At 42.2% G+C, this 21,982-nt stretch overlaps 1 protein-coding gene across 1 annotated transcript in view; it reads right to left on the bottom strand.

Moving 5' to 3' along the window:
* LOC141993856 (uncharacterized) overlaps positions 1-21,982 on the bottom strand; it is a 281,814-nt gene that overhangs the window by 252,484 nt on the left and 7,348 nt on the right. Inside the window, exons 2-4 of the mRNA XM_074963607.1 lie at positions 2,417-2,551; positions 1,674-1,783; positions 69-173 (exon numbers count right to left, since the gene is read on the bottom strand). Coding sequence (XP_074819708.1) covers positions 69-173; positions 1,674-1,783; positions 2,417-2,551 — 350 coding nt within the window. The remainder of the gene's footprint in view (positions 1-68; positions 174-1,673; positions 1,784-2,416; positions 2,552-21,982) is intronic.

Genomic DNA, 21,982 nt, shown 5'->3' on the forward strand with positions numbered 1-21,982 from the left:
TCTGAATGCATCCTCAAAACAATATAGACTATTATAGATACACTGCAAGCAATTTAAGCTTGACTCACCATACTGGCAGCGTGGACCCTGAAATCCTGCTGGACACTGGCACATGAGGGATCCTCCTTCAGAGCATTTCCCTCCATTGAAACAAGTGCCTACAGAGCACAACACTAGAAAAAAACAACAAAGAAGAAACTTCATTGTACAACTCTTCAGAAAGAACGAATACCTCAGTGTGTCATCTTCTGGTTGTAATAGAAGCCTCCCAAACTGATATGAATCAGGGGTTTGGTTTTCATTGAACAAGTTAAATTAGGGGAATAGGCAAAAAGAATCTTCCTTCCAGTTATCATACAGATATGATGTCCCAGTCCAGGATAATAAAATATAATGTAATGTAATAATGGCCTTGGGATAGTTTAATGGGAATGGTGTGGTTTGACTTTAAGATGTTTAAAGGGTGAAAAGCACAGTCTGGCAAGATTGAGAATGCTACCAGGTTCCATAGGGAGAATGATGGAAAGGTGGATGAATTGCTGTGGTGTAATGCGGAGATGATTGAAACTGGCATCTCAATAGATTATGTAACAGCTACGGTGAGACAATTTCCTCCCTGTCCCTCAAATGCACAATACTGAACCAGCTGAATCAAAACAGTCTCCTTGTGCTTGAATGTATTGAATATAAAGGTTAGTTTAGCTCCTCAGATGCCTTAAAGAATTCACCAAGAGTCTGCATTATTTTTCCAAGAAAAGGATTTTACAATTCCATAGAAGTTCAATTTGATAAATTCCTTTTATGCTTCAGATTTGGTTACAGACTTTAAATGCATCTTTGACAGCATTTACAGAGAAGCAAACAAAATAGTCAATAGTCGGAAGCAGAAAGGGCAAACCCTCAAGAAAAATGACCACAAAAGCAAGGACTCTGCATACAACCCTAAAACATTTTATTTTGTTTAGTCTCTCTCATACAAAACATAGGCCAAATTGCTGTACAGGGGAAAAAATAGCCAAAGTAGAGAAGTTCAGAGGTACAGTAAATAAAATGGAGAATCTGAGGTAAAGAGATACAGGAAACCTGTAGATGGTAAGAGCTGTAATAGAGAAGTTTCTAGACCCAACAATGGCCATACCCATTGTGGAGGGACAGAGCAATACCAGTGCTACATGAGTGCAAGGTGCAGAGCAAGAGAGTCAGGGCCAAATTTAGTGTTAGTTTAAGCAGCCACAACTCTATTATTTCAAAGAATCTACATTTGCTTATATCAGCACTAAACTGGACATCAAGTCTATGGAAGGCCAGCAGAGAGCACAGACTGGCACACCAATAAACTATGAATGTCAAGCTTCTAATAAAATATTTATGCTCAAATAAATTGGTTAGTCTCTAAGGTGCCACAAGTACTCCTTTTCTTTTTGAGCTTCTAATGATAGCCCTTGCAAAGTATTTGTCAGCCATCTTAAAGATACCTGGTGCTACTATGCACATTTTTTTAAAAAGTCTATGATAAGAGACCATTCACGTTTATGGGAATCCTAAATGTATCTAAAAAGCAATAGAGAGAGGCCATCTTTTCACAACACACAGTCAATAAGTATATAAGGCCAGATGGAGAAATTTATTCTATCTTTGCCTCACAAAGTTGGATGGATCCCATCACAACTTACAGTACAAGCAGCCAGGTTCGTCATCTTGTTGGGTCCATCCTGGACAACATTTATAGACAGTTCGATGTTCTATGATGTACACTTGTTTGTAGACTGTGTAATATCCCGTCCTATCAAGTAAGAGTCAATGGAAGAGAATTATCCCAACTTCCTTCTGTGAAGCTTATTCAAAACAAAGCAGTAATGTACACAGGACTTAATACGTCACACACATTATATCTGTAACATACACTCATTTCAGACATTATCAATGGTTCTTGTACCTGAGAAAGTAAAGTGAAACATGCCCCACTGTCAAAAACTGGTTTATCACTTAAACAAATTCTGGTTCTAGGTGCTTAGCCAGTGACTTCCACCGGTTCAGTGGTTTGACTCTTTAAAACTTGGTAGCAAATGTGTAAATTTTTTTTGTATTTTAAATTAAATGGCTTAACAGATTATAATGTTTAGGCCTTAATATAAACCTATTCAAATAAAAAACCCTTTTAAAAAATAATTTTTACCCACCACAATAAATGCTAATGTGCAGAAACACATGCCTCTGATTGATAGAAATACAAATTGACTGCAAAATCCCAACAGCACATACTGATAGATCCATAGCAACTTTTATGTGGGGAGGGCTAAAGGTACTGGAATACATTTCTCAGTACATACTTCTTGGGCAAAGTATGAAGCATTCCTATCAATTGCCTTACCAGAAAACAGGTAATAAAATAACTTAGTTAGCAATCATGCATTACCTTCTCTCATAGCCCATACACCACCTGTGTCCTGTGCAGCCTTGTTTCCACATCTTGACAACCTGGGCAAAAGCCTGAACACACGGCTGTCGCTGTCCCACTATTGCCAGCTCTTGTTCCAGACATACATTTGGCCTTTGGGGGAAAGGAGGAATAGAGAAAAGGAATATAAATATAATAATCTGTATAATACACTAGGAAAGTTATGTCAAGAGAACTACATAAATGGCTGATTTATCCTCTCCAAACTGCCCCATTTCTGATTGTATGCTAATGTGTTATTCAAAATTATTTGAGCGATATTGGGAAGGGCTGCTGGGACCAGGAGCCAGTACTCCCAGGTCTCCTTCAGCCCACCAGGCTTGAAGGGCTGTGAAGGTGAGCAAGCAGGGTCCTGTCAGAGCCTTGCCTGTGTTCTGTTGGACATATTTAAAATAAAGGTCATTTAAAATAAAATGTCTCAGTGAAACTTTCTGAATTCAATGAATCTGCATTTTCTGACCAAAAAAGTTTCACTGAAGAATTTCTGACCAGTTTTAGCTAGAACAGACATACACTATATAGATCGAGCAAGAGAGAGAGCCTTAACACACACTGACCAGTAGATTATACACATTGTGAGACAAGCCCTGCACCAAAGAATTTACCATCAGAGCATACGGTGTGAAATCCTGGTCCCAGAGAAGTCAATGGGGTTTTGTCAGTGACAAAAAGGAGGGCAAAATTTCACCCATGGTGTCAAACTGTTGATGTCTTTTTACGCTCAGTAGCGCTGCAAATTAAGGTCCCGATCCTATAAAGGTTTATGCATATGCTTAACTTTAAATACTTTGATTTCAATGACAAGTCCTGTGAGTAAATTTAAAGCTATGGTTAATTCTTTACAGGGCCCAAAAACTTAATCCTGCTTTCACTAAAATCAACGGCAAAATTCCCACTAATTTAAGTAGGAGAACATCACCTTACAGGCAAAATGAGAAATGCAAAATTTCCAAAAGTTACTATAAACATGAAAATCATTTTCACATAACTACTAATCTCAGGTTTCTTGATATCACTTCTGTATGAAATGACAAGGACATTCTGCTAAATATCGCAAATTTATGGCCAAAGCAATCATTGATTATTTTACCGCAGATCTAAACAATAATCTCCATTAGATATATGTCACATATGTAATTATTTCTCCTAGGACTAGATAATTCTTCTATTTCAGGGTATTCACTAATGTCTCATAGTAGGCAAGAAAGATTTGCATTTGCACTATGATTTCTCCTTCTGCTTAGTAGATTTAAAATGTACATATAACATTCATTAGCACTTATAATTTATAGCTTGGGACTTCAAAAAAGTTTCATTCAGTTTATGGATGAAATGTTTCATTGCAATTATAGTCAGAGTGTAAGGATCAGATGACACAATAGGTTAGGTCTCTGGTATTTCCCTCTTCTAGGGTCCAGAGTATAGATTTTGACTCACAGCAAGATCAAATATGAAGCTGTAGGGGCAGTTCCTCAGCTATTGTAAACTGTCATAGCTCCATTGAAGATCTGCCCTGTATTTGCTATCTTACCCTAGCCCCCATCTATGAGGGGGGAAAACCCCCACACACCATGCAATTTGGTATGACTAATAATTGTTACTTAAGAGAGACAGAGGACTGAAGATGGGCAAGTTCTACAGCTCAACAGCAATTGCCTGCCTCATTTTCTTGTCAGTATTTCATCTTAAGGGACCTTCCCAATGCCACACAGCAACTCAGTGGCAAAGTCAGGAGCAGAACCCAGGTGTACTAATCTCCATTACTCTAATCTAACCATTAGCCAGAGCCGCCTTTGCTTATTTTATCTGTATTCGAAGAGGCACACGTTTTAGCTCCATTCTCCCATTGCTGAAGTTTAAAATTTCCATGCATATCTCTCTTTATCGGTTGCTTAAAGCTTTCCAGATGCAGGTACATTGCAATCCTAGTGATAAAGGAAGGAAGCCAAAAAATTTTATAATTAGTTATGGACCCTATTTTGCCAATCCTTCTGTCTTTTTGTCCTCCATGTTCCCATGACTAATCCCATTGACTTCAAGAGTACTACTAATATGAATAAATATTACTCACATGGAGAAAAGCAATGCAGGATCAGGTCACATGTTTATTAAGACTTTTGCAGAAGAACAACAAAAATCCACACCATCCGCTTGCTCTGTGTGCCCTGAACACCATTTAAAATGCAAATATTGACTCTCCCCTTCCCATCCCATCCCACCCACCCCCCGTCACCCTCACACACACTCAGACACAGAAACAAACCGCAGCAATTCCATCCCACGTAATCCTCAACCAGCAAGACAAGCAAATGAACACTCCCTCTCCAACAATTAACCACATTCACATTCTTCCCCTTATTCCTCCACCTCTTCCAATGATGGGGAAAGCCAGGCATAGCATTCTGATTAACTTATCCTTGCTACATTACATACAAACCTAGAGAAGTTCCACTACCCAGGATATAATTATTTTAAATATATTATAATGATGGTTCTCCAATTGAGTAAAGGCCAGCTCACCTCTCAGTGTGACTAAATCTTCTGTCAAAGCAACAAGTGGGTTCAAGGGCATGTTTACAGAAGGAGAACTCTATATGCTTTTTATTCTCTTATTCCACACACAATCAGATGCTATTTGTTAATGGGCTTTTAAATGTTAAACAAGCAAACAGTATAAAGTTTATATTATGCTTTATGATTTTATAGATACAGCAATCCTCAAAAGCTTTTTTTCTCTTAATATGCTTTTCATTATCCGCCAAAACCAACACAAGGTTCTTAGCCTGTCAGTCTAACTTAAGCAAACCAGAAAGCTCATTTTTAATATGTACATTATGAGACTGCCCTTTAAACAGAGAGACCCCAAACATTCCTAACTCCTGGGCTTATCGTCTAATGAACAAATAATTAGATGTACTAGAAGAGATAGCTGCTACAGTTAATCATACAGACTGTCGTTCCTGTGAATCACTGCTTACTATAGAAGAGAAAACTTCATCCTTAGCAGAGGCAGAGTTAAGTCCCATAGTTATATTTCTAGTAAGGAACATGTAGCATAGAACTGTGTGAACAATTCTAATGATTTTATCTCATAGTATTTGGAGTTTTTCTAAAAGCCCCCAAACCCAAAGTCATGTAATTGAGTGAGAACCTCACCTTTCATTTAAAAACAAGTTTGCAGAGAAAAGTTTCAGGGGAAAAGACCACTAAAAGCTCAGAAGAAAAACGATGTATTATCATCTCATGTTTTTGGAGGGGCTGACTCAGGATTTCTGAAGCCCAAGGGTTTGAAACACTGTAAATAAAGGAATTCCTTTTCCAGCTTTTCATAAGCAACGAATAGTAAATCAACTCTTATTCCTGAATGAAATGAACCACATGTTCATTGGCATGTTATTGGCATGTTCTAGCTAGCAGAACTCACATTGATATTACAAGCTGGCCCCAAAACAAGGAAAGAAGGGAGACTCTTTCCCCCTCCCCCATTATTGAAGCTTTTACTCAGTCTTTACCCAAGTTAAACTCCCATTTGTCTAAAGACTGATTATAACCTAGAGTGCCAAAACACTCCCTTACCAATGGAAAAACCGACAGGAGGAAGTGCAGTGGGGATGACCACTCTGGATCACTTTACAAAGGGCAGGTTTCACCTCCTGCAGGCCAGAGACATGAGTGATGCACCAGAAGCACAGAAAGAGACATCTGTGCAAGCTTCCTGTGCCTCCCTACAGCTCCAGAGCCTTTGCCTTTGTGGATAATCATGACAACCAAAGGGGACATGGTGCTGGAGGAGCTTCTGTTCTAACCTTCTGGGATGCCAGACTATATAAAACAGCCCTTGGTTTCATGCTTGCTCATCCTTATGAATTCACATGTGTAATGTCAAGTTACCGCTGGACAAGAAATTTCCAGAACAGAAAGGATGTTAATGACTGGATAGGACCACCAAGCAATGGTGATGGTTCAACCAAAGCTATTACAATCAATGCAGATAGCACTTGTGGAACGGTTGGGTCTGTGAACATAGGTGGCGTCAAAGAAGGAACATGGTTATTTTCCGAACTGTGGTCGATGGCCAGCCTTTCTCAAACTGGTGGGACAATGGCAGAAATCAAGTGGCTTTTGGGCGTGGTAATAGAGGATTCATTGTCTTTAATAATGATGACTGGAGCTTGAATGTGAATTTGCAAACTGGCCTTCCTGCTGGCACTTACTGTGATGTTATTTCTGAGGAAAAGGAGGGCAACTCATGTACTGGAACAAACGTCTCTGTTGCTTCTAATGGTATTGCCAATTTACAGCTCCTGTTATTAGCAGCTTCAGCTGCAATAGAGCAACACTTCTAAGCCTCCCTACTATATTGCTCCTGTCCCTGGAGCTTCACCTCAAGGGGAGTTCCACAGAGAAAGGAATTCAGCCTTTCCTATGTTGGTGGGTGGGTGGGGGCAGCAGCAGTGGCTTAGTGTGAGGAGAGGGGAGGAAGGATAGCACATGTAGTCTCCAAGCCCACTATATTTTAGTCCCACACCTGTACTTGGATCCTTCTGAAAGTTTTGGGACCGTGTTAAGGCAGTTTGCCCTCAACACACACAGATGGCAGGGTCATCGAAGAACAGACACTGAGGGGATTATAACCCCTAAATCATCACTCTCATTAACTATTGGGATTAAGAACTCTGCCCTCAGTTCCCCTGAATGTACGTGTAACTGAGCAGAATCTGACCCTCCATAGAAACTTCAGGAGCTTACCCATACAAAGCAATGCTACTATAGTTCATTACGCTGCATAAGGGCCCCAATTGTGATTGGCTCTTACAATGGTGTTTGCAGAGACCAGTCACAAATGCAAAGCATCTAATCTCGGGAGCACAGGAACTGCTACCTACAATCACTCCAGAAACACACTTTACTCCAAAGGGGACAAGGCTGGGTGAGGAATTGGCAGGGCTACACACTTATCTCCCTGAGACTATAGGGACCGGTGTTAAGAAGTGGAGGGAGGAAGGGGTCCGTTGCACCATCCCAAAAGGTACACCATTCCCCCCTGAGATGAAGCTCTGCCCTGTACTTGTATGGCCCTTGAAATTCCAATAGAAATAATACTGAGATTTATTTGTATCAGCAGTTTTTCCAAATAGAATCTAGCCGGTAGGTTTAATGGCAGTGAGATAGGAGACACACACATCAAGAGGTCTCTAAAGGCATCTATCAACAGTGCAAATGTTAGATCAAAGCATTAATGAATATGAACAGAGGATGATTTGACTGTCTATTTTTGGATCTTTCTGCAGGAATTAGATAAATTACACCAACTTCTCAATTCAACAAGAGAGCTGTTAATGTGATACAAACTCTCCTCTTACTGGGGATGTTAACTGAAGAATCTGTAGGCTGAATACTATTGATCTCTCTGTGAAACAGTCAGTCAATAAACTAACTTTGTCATAAGAATAGAGTTACAAAGATGTAGAAGAGAGCTTAATCCGGAATGCTGCTTTTCTTCAACAACAATAAATATGGTTAATAGTCCCTCCCATTAAACAAAAATATCCAGAGTCAATTATGATCTTACGTCAAAAATTAAAGAAAGAGAAAAAGGCTGAATGATCTTCCACACTTATTTTGAAAAGGTAAAACAAGAACTAAGCTTGATTAATCTGAAACTCTTCACCAGTGTAACTGTGGTCCAAATCTTAACTGACTCCAATTAAGTCAATAGGACTAAATTCTGGTCTAAATTACATCAGTCTCAAGTGACTCCACTGAAGTCAATGGAGTTACTTTAGACTGGTGTAATTTAGCCCAGAATTTAGTCCTATGTTATAATGGCTTTCGTTAGAAACTTCTCTTTACGGAAGTCTGTAAATTCCTCACAACCCCACTGTACAAGCCGAAAACTCTTGACACAATGGTCTCTTACCTATCTTCTTGCGACAACGTGCTTGTAACAACAGTAAAGCGTCCTGAGCCTAGAGGTGACGAGTCCACGAAAATCATCACACACACAAATTTTCAAAAAAACAAACATACTTTTAAGTTTTTCCCATTCCAAGAAGAGGGGGGAAAACATTCAATTTTTACCTAAAACAACAACCTATTAAACAAGTCATGCGATCAATAGCCTCAAGAACCTTAACATGTTGTTATATCCACAGTCCAACACAGACATGTTGGAATCCAACAATGTGCTGAGGTAACATGTAGCATTTTTTCCTTTCTAACAGCTACCAACCATTGGCCTCCACATCCTACTGTGAACTAATTTAAGCACCACACTTCTCTTCTAAAAGTTCCTCAACTATATCCGAGACTTTTAGGAGCCGAAGGGTGTACTATCCTCTCTACCTTGGCCTCGTCTACTGAGCCTGCCATTGGTGCTAGGTGTGAATCTTGAGGCCCAATCCTGAACCTGAAAAAGTCTTCCTCCATTCATCACACTTTGGAAGGAGGGTCCACGCACACAGTCAAGGAAATGATCACATTTAATAATAAAATATTTTACAAAGAAATGTCAACCAACAATATTTAAAATATAACAGGACTGATCCTGCAAATACCAGCAAATATTAATGTCTCTACACCGGTCTCCTTTCCCTTACCTGGATGAGGTGGGATGGGGGGGAGGGAGAATTGTTCTTGGACAACCAGTGGACTTCTCCCACATGAAGTTTGTGGGGTAGGCACTTGGTGGGGTGCAGGGACTCCCACAGGTTCATTGTTTCCTTCCTTGATGATCAAGAGGGTTCCCATGCAAGGGGTTTCAGCTGCCGGTGGATATGTGGTCCTGGGAGTCCTGCAGTCTCCATGTCCTCCTCCCAACAGCTTTGGGGAGTGGCAGATGTCTAGAAAGAGGGTCCTCTGGGTCAGCAGCAGCCTGAGCAACAGCTAGTGGAGGCAGCTCATGGACAGGTGCAGTGGCCAAACCCCAGATTTGTTCGGCCACTCATTCTATCAACCTCTCCATTAGGGAATGCTCCCATTCCCTATGGTGTACCTCCCACTCCACGAACTAGCTCAAAGTCTCCTCCTGCTGAAGAGCTTTGTCTTCCTCTGCTCAGAGGAACTGCTCCTAATTCCTCCTTCCATCTCCATGAGCAGCTCTTCCAGGGTCCTTCTCCATCAGCCTCTGCTACATTGAGGTGCTACTACTGCCCTCCTGGTGGAACAGATTCCCTTTCGGAGGCAAAGATCCTGATAATTTAAAGACAAGAGTGGTGTTATATATTTTTCCCCTTTGGAAGAAGCCAAGAAATGCCCTATATAACATAGTTTTGCTGTAGAAGGCCAAAATGTTGATACTTTTGAGCATTCCAGGAATGCAACTGTTATTACCCTTACTTCTCAGACAACTTGGCAGCCCATGAGGAAGAAGAGGCTACTAACAATTAAAAAAAATGTATAGTAACTCCTCACTTAACATCATCCCGGTTAATGTTGTTTCGTTGTTACATCGCTGATCAATTAGAGAACATGCTTGTTTAAAGCTGTGCAATGCTCCCTTATAAAGTTGTTTGGCAACCGCCTGCTTTGTCCACTGCTTGCAGGAAGATCAGCCCGTTGGAGCTAGCTGGTGGGGGCGTGGAAATACACTAAATCATAAACAAGTTGGTATATGTGCATCATCTATTTGTCCAGGAAAGCTAGAAAGTAAACATTTCATATACAGAGGCTCAAACAATTCATGCAAATGAACAACCAAATATAATCTTCAAGTGGAAATGGAAGTGTGTGTTTTCATAACAAGAACAAAGACATTTCCTAGAGGAGAGTCTTCTGGATGAAAACACACACAGAAACTTATCAGCTTTATAGCGACATCACTACAAATCGCATTTTCAGTGCAATTCATTTCTCTATGAATTTTACAGAACTTTAAGACTAGAAAATCCAATGGAACTGTCTTGAAAAGACGCATCCTGAGGTGCTATGAGATAGCTATTGTTGCAAACTTTATGAAATATAGGATTCTAAATATGATAACTTACATGAAACAGTTCCTGGGAAGATCTTTTTTGGTTAAGGTGTATGAAGCAGAGTTTTAATAAAGCAAGAGCCAAAAAGGCTGGTTTTAATTTACACTGGATGCAACACTACCTGGCACTGAGTCAGTCGGGTTGAAGATCTGTGTTCCACTTTTTGTTGTAAGTGAAAACCCCATTATAATGCGGCAGTAGCACCACTGTGGTTAAGACTGAGTCATTTCTAACGTGGCTACTGTTATCAGTACTTGTCCGTCACTATTTGGTGAATGTCAGGTTCCTAAAGGTTATATCTAAAACACCTTGGTTAAAAAAAAAAAATGCATCTTTTGGATGTAGCATTCCATTGTCTACAAATAGCCTAGAATCATCTGTCTTCATCTACCAGCACTGTAAGGGGCCAGACACCTGAGTGAGCCAAATCTTAATAAATTTGACACACATTACTCTCACTTATAAGCTCCGATCCTCATCGTATAGATGTCAGTGGTAAAACTCTCATTTACTTCTATGGTGCAAGATCAGGCCATTAGTGTAAAGCAAGATACTGGGTGGTATATCCAGCTGTGATGTTCCCCTCTGGTGTTGTCTGGACCGGTGATCCGCTAGGTCACCCCAATCCTTGACTCTGGGAGCCAGCCTTACCCTGCTCTGCCGTGAGAACCCCCACTCCTGGGCTGTTCATGCACAGCCTCTGGTATGTAAGCTGCTCCTTGGATCGTGCAACTGAACTTATTTAATGCGTGCACAGTCATCTAGCCAAGCGATGGCATCTTCAGTGACGTGATGCAGTTTTTCTAGGCCACCGCTGAACCTAGTCATCAGGCATTCCTCGACAAAGTGCGTCATCGGCTGTATTGCGCCGCAGCTGCACAAAGGGCTGTCACGAAGGCCCCAGCAACACTGGTTGGCTGCATAAAGATCTTGCCCAGTCCGGAACCTGTTCAACAGGGACCACTGGTGATGGGGCAGGTCAAAACCAGGCGGGCAAATTGTGGGGTTGGCAATGGGGGCTGGTTGGGGATTATAACAGATATTCATTCCTCTCGCCAGAGTGTTTCCACCCTAACATCCTGGCATGGCAGATGAGACCATAATGGGCGACGTGACAGCAAACATGCAGCTGGTGGTTTAAAAGGTCATTGGGCAGTGGCAGACCTGAGTTGACACGTGCTTTCTCCAGTAACTTGCCAGTAGCAACCTCTCATCTGATAGGAGGAGGAGCAATATTGCTCAGAACTGGAACCCATGGGAGTGAAGTCGGACGCAGGGTGCTGGAGATGATACGCAAGACAGCATGTAACTGCACATCCACCAGTTTGGTGTGTGACGATTGACTCCATACTGGTGCGCAGTACTCCACCACCAAATACAAGGTGGCAAGAGCTGACATCCACAGAGTTGGAGCACAAGCACCCCATGACAAACCTGCCAGTTTGCTAAGAAGATTGTTGCAAGTCTTAACTTTAGCTGCTGTCTTCTTCAAGTGGGCATGGTAACTCAGTGTGTGGTCTAAGGTCACACCTAGGTAGACCAGTTCTACTTCATGCTTCACCTTCTGACCATTCAGATAAACATTCAGTTCTCAAGTTGCGCTGGTGTGATGAAGATGGAACAAACTGGAGACTGTTTTTATGATGCTTGGCTGGAGGCACCAAAGTCTTACAGTAGTCAGCTAACTTTGTCATGTCCCAGTTTAAGATGGCAACAAGCTCGTGGAACGACCAGGCCTGGGTACCACAACAGATGTCGTCTGCGTAAATGAACTTTTGTGATTCCATTGTTGGCAGGTCACTGATGTAAAGGTTGAACAGGGCTGCAAAACCACAGAGCCCTGGGGTAACCCATTGCTCTGTCGTCTCCAAGCACTCATCTTCTCCCCCATATGGACTCTGAACTGCCTATTGCAGAGGAACAGTTCAACAATGCCTGTGACCCAAGGTAGCAGGACCTGTGACACCTTCACGAGCAAGCCAGTGTGCCATACTGTATCATACGTCGCTGTTAGATTGTTGAAAACAGCACCTGTTTTCAAGTTTCTCTGGAAGCCATTTTCAACAAATGTGATCAGCACGAGTACTTGGTCACATGCAGTATGGCCTCGGTGAAAGCTGGCTTGGTCAGGGCTCAAAATTCTCTCCACATCGGATACTATGCACTGTAGGACCAAGCGCTCCAGTGCCTTGAAGCACATCAACAACAATGATATGGGACGATAGCTTGATGCTTGACTTGTGTCCTTTCCAGGCTTTAGGACGCCAGTGACTTTTGCGGTGCGCCATATTTGGGGGGGGGCGGGGGAGTATAGCTCAGTGTTTTGAGCATTGTGTTGTGCATTCAATCCTTGAGGGGGCCATTTAGGGATCTGGGGCAAAAATAAAGGATGGTACTTGGTCCTGCTGTGAAGGACTGGACTCAATGATCTTTCAAGTCCCTTCCAGCTCTATGAGACAGGTATATCTCCATATTAAAATATTAAATATCTTCAGTAGCCTCCCTTCACTGATGACCCTGGGGAAGAATTTCACAAACCAGAGCCGAGCACAGGGGACAAGTTTTTTCAGGAATTCTGGAGATATGTTGTCATAGCCCGCAGCTGTTCCACACTTGATGCTACTTGATGTTCCAGCTCTGTGTTACAGTGAATGGTTCTGGGCAACCTATGATCTGGTGTACATGGTTAAACATATGCCATTCGTTCCTCACTTGTCTACGCACCTGTTTCTCCAGAGGTGCTCTGGCCACTTTAAGTAGGTGTCCGGGTACCTAGTTGGGTGTCACTGAGGGTCGGCAGAGTGCAGGTGGCTGCTGCACTGCTCCAAGGTGTTGGAGCAGACTCCAACACTTGCAGCTGGAGTGGGTAAAGCTCATCCTCTCAGTCATCTCCTCCCATCTGGCTCAGCGAGCAGTGTCCAATGATTCGATCAGATGGTCAGCACATCTGGGTCACCACAGGCCTCATACCACTTGAGCAAAACAGCGCTCTCCACATCGAGACAGGGGATGTAGACTGGGTGGCAACCGCGTGGGATGGCTCTGCAGGTTGCTTTGTAGATAGCACCACAAAAAAGAGACAGTAGGTCTCATTTACCAACATATGCCATGCTGGTACACTCTTCTCCATCACTTCCTGGTATTTTTCCCAGTCGGGCTTTCGGGAGTTCCACTGCTTCTTTTTGGAACTCTTGACAACTGGGAACTGTAGCCCGATATGGATCAGCGACGGTCTGTGTTGGCTGCATGGGAAGTTATCCAAGACTTGGCATGTTGCTGGCTGAGGATGGCCATGAACTGAACTGACCCTGCACAAGTCAGGAGAGTAGTCAAAATCCCATCTAGAAGAATGGAATGTGCCTCGCTGCTTAGCATCATGGATAAGGGCAAGGTCGTTTCAAGATGCCCAGTCTGCAAGTTATTCACCGTCGGTGTCAACCTCCTTATACCCCCAGTCTGTGTGATGGCTGTTGAAGTCTCCAACATTGACAGTTGGGTGTGGCAGACTTGGTAGAATCTGTTGGTTCCAGCTGACGCTTGGAGGCTTGTATACATCTGCCAGCCAGAAACCGCCAACCTGGATGGTGTCACAGAATTCAGTAGACATCAGCTGAATGGCATCTGCAATACTGGACCGAACATATGTGGCTCGGCTATGGTTCGGGTGTGCCACATGGCACAGCAGGTCAAAATCGTCCATACTGTAATGCCCAGCTTCGGCAGTTGCCACATATGTCTCTTGCAAGCAAATGATGTCGATAGTATGTCGATGAGCAAGAACGCCGAGTAAATCACACTTGGCAGCCGACAAACCCTCCACGCCAAGTTGTAGCACACAGAGCTGGACCAATGACATAAAAGTCACCGGGCTGCACGTTGGGGTTGTCGGTGACAACAGCGCCAGGATTCATTGAGCTGGTGCTCTTGGAATTCAGCTCGCTGGTTGGATCATTAGCTTCCCTGACTGCTGTCAGGTACTGGCGGGTGGCGCGATGAGGATTCTGATTCATTGCCCCATTGCAACTGAATGACACTAGCCAATATCTCCAGTCCCAGACACAACCCTAGGAACCTCCGTCTTTCACTGTCCAGTTATGCCCACTGGACGCTGCAAGCTTATATGAATTTGTCAATTTAACAAAGAAATCGATATGTACCAGGCTTGTAATCCCAAGGGGAGTTTCTGACACGCTTCAGACCAAACGCACTGCTTCAGGTAGAACAAACAAATAGATTTTAAGTGATTATAAGTCAAAGCATAACAAGTCAGATTTGGTCAGATGAAATAAAAGCAAAACACATTCTAAGCTGATCTTAACACTTTCAGTGCCCTTACAAACTTAGATGCTTCTCACCACAGAATGGCTGGTTGCTCTTCCGCCACGCTCTCCCCTTTGATCAGCGCTTCAGTCACTTGGTGTGGTGTCCATAGATGTAGGTGGAAGAGAGAGAGAGAGAGCGCGCGCATGGCAAACGTCTCTCCCTTTTATCATGTCCTTTCTTCCCTCTTGGCTTTGCACCACGCCACCCCCCACCCCCGATTCAGGTGAGCAATACCTCATCACAGTTCCAAGCTGGCCAAAGGAAGGGGGGTGACTCACTCGAGTCCAACAGATTCTTTCGTTGCTGCCTAGGCCAGAGTCCTTTGCTCCTGTGAGGCTGGGCTGGGTTTGTCCCATACATGCCCTGATGAGGTGCGAACTGCCTCTCTGTTCTAAGAGAGTTTTTGCCTGAGCTTGCTTTAAGACATGAGGATACATTTTCAGCCTCATATCTATACACATGGAATTATAACCTATAACATTACTGTAACAACCATGCTCAGTGCATCATGAGCCTTCCGAAGACACCGAACATGACAAACTTTGCATTCAATACCACAAATCATTTTATAAGGATGAACATTGGGGTATAGGGTGTTCCCCCGAGGTACAGAGAGTCACACGTGCATTTGATTGGTGTTAGGTGGGGTAGGCTGGTTGGGCATATGAATCCATGTGTGGAACAGGCACATTACGAGGACAGTGGAGAAAATATGGTTTCTACTGATCGTGATAGCTCCTGAGCCACAGGTTTCCTGTTATCGCATGGAGACTGGTGTACATAGCTCTTTGGAGATAAATAAGATGACCCAAGTGCCTGCCACTTGAAGAATGCAATTATAAAAAGGAGAGCGCCATGAAAAAAATTGCAACATAATATGCATTTATCAAAGCAAGCACACATGGTTTGTCAATAAGTAGAGGAGCATTTATTGGTATAAACACTAACACAACAAAAGGGTTGAGATGTCATGTTGCTGGATGCCATGCAAGGGGCTATGCGCTCATCTATTATTGACTTCAAAACTGATAGTTTGCATAGCAACTGTACCTAACCAAATGCTCATCCAGACTTTGCATGTCTGTTTTTTAATATGGGATTAACTCTTATGCCACAATATATATGTGCATATATGTGCCTTTAGTTAGTTACTTTGTCCTCACCCATAACTATTTCACATTTGGGGACAATGTATACCTTCAAATCAGCGGCACTGCTATGGGTACCCGCATGGCCCCACAGTATGCCAACATTTTTATGGCTGACTTAGAACAACGCTTCCTCATCTCTCGTCCCCTAATGCCCCTACTCTACTTGTGCTACGTTGATGACATCATCATCATCAGGACCCATGGAAAAGAAGCCCTTGAGGAATTCCACCATGATTTCAACAATTTCCATCCCACCATCAACCTCAGCCTGGACCAGTCCACACAAGAGATCCACTTCCTGGACACTACGGTGCTAATAAGAGATGGTCACATAAACACCACCCTATACCGGAAATACTACTGACCGCTATTCCTACCTACATGCCTCCAGCTTTCATCCAGACCACACCACACGATCCATTGTCTACAGCCAAGCTCTACGATACAACTGCATTTGCTCCAACCCCTCAGACAGAGACAAACAACTACAAGATCTCTATCAAGCATTCTTACAACTACAGTACCCACCTGCTGAAGTGAAGAAACAGATTGATAGAGCAGAAGAGTACCCAGAAGTCACCTACTACAGGACAGGCCCAACAAAGAAAATAACAGAACACCACTAGCCATCACCTTCAGACCCCAACTAAAACCTCTCCAACGCATCATCAAGGATCTACAACCTATCCTGAAGGATGACCCATCACTCTCACAGATCTTGGGAGACAGGCCACTCCTTGCTTACAGACAGCCCCCCAACCTGAAGCAAATACTCACCAGCAACCACACACCACACAACAGAACCACTAACCCAGGAACCTATCCTTGCAACAAAGCCCGTTGCCAACTGTGTCCACATATCTATTCAGGGGACACCATCATAGGCCTAATCACATCAGCCACACTATCAGAGGCTCATTCACTTGCACATCTACCAATGTGATATATGCCATCATGTGCCAGCAATGCCCCTCTGCCATGTACATTAGTCAAACTGGACAGTCTTTACGTAAAAGAATAAATGGACACAAATCAGACGTCAAGAATTAGAACATTCAAAAACCAGTTGGAGAACACTTCAATCTCTTTGGTCACTCGATTACAGACCTAAAAGTTGCAATTCTTCAACAAAAAAAACTTCAGAAACAGACTCCAACGAGAGACTGCTGAATTGGAATTAATTTGCAAACTGGATACAGTTAACTTAGGCTTGAATAAAGACTGGGAGCAGATGAGTCATTACACAAAGTAAAACTATTTCCCCATGTTTATTTCCCTCCTCTCCCCACTGTTCCTCAGACATTCTTGTCAACTGCTGGAAATGTCCCACCTTGATTATCACTACAAAAGGTTTTTCCCTCCCCCGCTCTCCTGCTGGTAATAGCACTTAATAGTGATTAAGTGATCACTCTCGTTACAGTGTGTATGGTAACAGGCACATTGTTTCATGTTCTCTACGTATATAAATCTCCCCACTGTATTTTCCACTGAATTCATCCGATGAAGTGAGCTGTAGCTCACGAAAGCTTATGCTCAAATAAATTTGTTCGTCTCTAAGGTGCCACAAGTACTCCTTTGCTTTTAAGACTGTCTCGCATGACCTTCTCATAAACAAACTAGGAAAATACAACCTAGATGGAGCTACTATCAGGTGGGTGCATAAGTGGTTAGAAAACCGTTCCCAGAGAGTAGTTATCAGTGGTTCACAGTCATGCTGGAAGGGCATAACGAGTGGAGTCTCACAGGGATCGGTTCTTGGTTTGGTTCTGTTCAATAGCTTCATCAATGATTTAGATAATGGCATGGAGAGTACACTTATAAAGTTTGTGGTCGATACCAACCTGGGAGGGGTTGCAAGCGCTTTGGAGGATAGGATTAAAATTCAAAATGATCTGGACGAACTGGAGAAATGGTCTGAAGTAAATAGGATGAAATTCAATAAGGACAAATGCAAAGTACTCCACGTAGGAAGGAACAATCAGTTGCACACATACAAAATGGGAAATGACTGCCTAGGAAGGAGTACTGCAGAAAGGGATCTGGGGGTCATAGTGGCCCAGAAGCTAAACATGAGTCAACAGCGTAACGCTGTTGCAAAAAAAAAAAACAAAAAAAAAAACACATCATTCTGGGATGTATTAGCAGGAGTATTGTAAGCAAGACACGAGAAGCAATTCTTTTGCTCTACTCCGCTGATTAGGCCTCAGCTGGAGTATTGTGTCCAGTTCTGGGTGCCACATTTCAGGAGACATGTGGACAAATTGGAGAGGGTCCAGAGAAGAGCAACAAGAATGATTAAAGGTCTAGAACACATGACCTATGAGGGAAGATTGGAAAAAATTGGGTTTATTTAATCTGGAGAAGAGACGACTGAGAGGGGACAGGATGACAGTTTTCAAGTACATAAAAGGTTGTTACAAGGAGGGAGAAAAATTATTGTTCTTAACCTCTGAGGATAGGACAAGAAGCAATGACCTTAAAATTGCAGCAAGAGCAGTTTAGGTTGGACATTAGGAAAAACTTCCTAACTATCAAAGTGGTTAAGCACTGGAATAAATTGCCCAGGGAGGTTGTGGAATCTCCATCATTGTCCAATCGGCTCTTAAAAAGCCCCAAACACCTGTCAGGGATAGTCTAGAATCTAGACTAGACTAGGATTATCTAGACTCTAGATAATACTTAGTCCTGCCTTGAGTGCAGGGAACTGGACTAGATCACGTCTCAAGGTCCCTTCCAGTTCTATGATTCTATGTGCAGTATGGGCCTGTCAAGGAATTCTTTGGCCTAACAAAAACTTGAGGCTAATTTCTACTGTGATTTACACCCTTGTAAATCCAGATTATTATTGAATTACCACAGTATAATGGAGAGTAAATTTGGCCCATTGATTTAAAATTCATTCATGTTTTCCCATACTTATGGGATCAAAGATATATCTAAACATACTGGAAAATATGGTTATATTTCTTTCAATTTGTAATGCTCCCCATCTCTAGTTCCTGGTGCACACATATGCAACCAAAGCAAAGCACCTCAATAGTTTAAAAATTCAGGGTCAAATTCTCAGTTACACCAGGATAATTCCAGAGTGTTTGTGGACTCCGATTTTAGAAAGATATAAGTGAGAGCAGAATCTGACCTTTAACACAAAACAGCATGCTGCCAACGTGCAAATTTTGAAATGTCTTTCCTTTTGTTATTTCTAAATCAGTTCCCCGCTCTCCCCTGTCTACTATCTCAAAAGCAAAGATCTTAGTGAGGACTAAAACCATGGCAAGTTTAAAGTTTTCGTTATCCATGCCTAAACAAATCAAATCTTTCACTGGTGAAACATACCAGCTTTCTGAATGTTCAGATAACTCCCAGGTACAGGAGTTTCAACAAGCTTCCAGTAACTAAAAAGGCCCTGCTGAAACAGTGTCCAAATGCTAACTCCTCCTCTATCCCCCCCTGCTGCTTTTAGTACAAATGCTTTGCCTTATCAGTCATAAATTTGCATGCACAGCACTATGATAAATAAATGGAGTTGGACGTAAACAATACACACGCACACACAGTGAATTAGAGGAATTTTTATTAAAAATCAGGAAGTGCATATACATGACAATTATTCTGAACAATGGAAAGTGTTGCACAATGAAATGCACAGCAAAGCCTATGTTTTCTATTGTTGTACGCATATTTAGGCTGATATTGTCAAAGAATCTTATGGGAGTTAGGAGTGCAAATCCCGCTGAAATTCAATGGGAGCTTGGGTTCTAACTCCGACTCCTTTCAAAATTCAGTTTTAAATCTTTAAAGCTGTTTTTAGACAAGCATGATTAAGTCTGGCAAATTTCCAAACCCTTCATATCATGTATGTTATGTGATTTATATGACAGTATACCATAGGTGTTTATAAAAAGTAGGAATTACTCTACAACAGGGAAGTTAGGTTCATCCTCAAAAAAAAAAAAAGATACTTTGGACTATCAGGTTTTACAGTCATGTCTTTTCGGCTTTTCACAACATAATACAAAAGTCTTGAGCCCATTTTTATCAAAAAAGAGTAGCAAAATGTGCAACAAATCAAGGAAGGAAAAATACAATATGACAACACTCACTATCTTTAGACTTCTTGCCAATGCAAACAGCAGAAGAAAAACACCTTCACCTATCGAAAGACCCGAAATTCCAAGTTAATAGATACTACACTGAAGCAGACTCTCTAAATATAAGATCTTGTAAAATGTGAGCTGTTTCACAGGCTATGTAATTAGAGTGACCTGCAAGTGCTTTCTCTGGTGCTCACCAAGAGTACCAGACTGCAGGATGACAACTGGCCTATTTTCTATTCAGTGTAAAAGTTCACCACTTCCCCTCAAGATGACAAATGAAAATAGTCCCCCCACCCTCCCGCAGGCTGTCAGTCCCCACCACACACCCCACAAGGCTCAGGCTTCAGTCCCCACAGCAGTCAGCATCCCTCCCTATCCCTTCCATTAGTTCTAGTAAAAGTCAGGGACAGGTCATGGGCTTTTTGTTTATTGTCCACGACCTGTCCATGACTTTTACAAAAAATAGCCATGACAAAATCTTAATCTTAATAATAGCCATTGACAGACCTATCCTCCCTGAATTTATCTAATTTTTTTTTAATCCAGTCACAGTTTTGGCCTTCACAACATCCCCTGGCAACGAGTTCCACAGGTTGACTGTGCATTGTTTGAAGAAGTAATGTACTTCCCTATCTTTGTTTTAAACCTGCTGCCTCTTAATTTCATTGGGTGACCCCTGGTTCTTGTGTTATGTGAAGGAGTAAATAACACTTTCTTATTCACTTTCGCCACAATCACGATTTTATAGCCCTTTATCATACCCTTCTTAGTCATCTCTTTTCCAAGCTGAAAAACCTAAGTCTTTTTAATCTATCCTCATATGGAAGCTGTTCCATACCCTTAATCATTTTTGTTGCCCTTCTCTGTACCTTTCGCAATTCTAATATATCTTTTTTGAGATGGGGTGACCAGAAGTGCACGCTGTATTCAAGGTGTGGGCGTATCATGGATTTATATAATGGCATGATATTTTCTGTCTTATTACCTATCCCTTTCCTAATGATTCCTAACATTGTTAGCTTTTTTGATTGCTGCTGGACAAGGAGCTGATGTTTTCAGAGTTTTCAGAGGACTATTTTAGTGGGATTCTGCCTGTTCCTAGAGAAGGGCAACAAAGGTGTGACAAGATTATGACTATCAACAGATGGCTTAGGCAGTGGTGCTATAAGGAGGGCTTTGAGATGTATGGCCACTGGGAGGCATTCATGGACAGAGGACAGTTCTCTCGGAATGGACTTCATCTGAGTAGGGAAGGAAATAGATTTCTAGGATGGAGGCTGGCACAACTGATTAAGAGAGCTTTAAACTAGGAATTTGGGGGAGATGGTTGGGAGATGTCCAGGTAATCTCCACGCCGGATTTTAGCATTGAGAGGAAAGAAAACGAAGTAAGAGAGGATACAGCCGTGGGTAGGAGGAAGGGCAGTGTTGATACCAGTCTAATAGGTTATACTGGCAGTAAAATGACTGTGCCTAATGGGGTACAGAATTTGAGTGAGGCCAAACAGCAAAAATTAAGATGTTTGTACACTAATGCGAGGAGCCTAGGTAACAAAATGGAGGAACTAGAGCTACTGGTGCAGGAAGTGAAACCAGATATTATAGGGATAACAGAAACATTGTGGAATAGTAGTCATGACTGGACTACAGGTATTGAAGGGTATGTGCTGTTTAGGAAAGACAGAAATAAACGTAAAGGTGGTGGAGTAGCATTGTATATCAATGATGAGATAGAATGTAAAGAAATAAGAAGCGACGAAATAGATATGACTGAGTCCGTCTGGGCAAAAATTAAATTGGGGAATAAAACTATTAGAGCCTCCCCTGGGATAGTGCTTGGGGTGTGCTATAGACCGCCAGGATCTAATTTGGATATGGATAGAGCCCTCTTTAATGTTTTTAATAAAGTAAATACTAATGGAAACTGTGATCATGGGAGACTTTAACTTCCCAGATACAGACTGGAGGACGAGTGCTAGTA

Source organism: Natator depressus, chromosome 9 (assembly GCF_965152275.1).
Source record: "Natator depressus isolate rNatDep1 chromosome 9, rNatDep2.hap1, whole genome shotgun sequence".
NCBI classification, from domain to species: Eukaryota; Metazoa; Chordata; order Testudines; family Cheloniidae; genus Natator; species Natator depressus.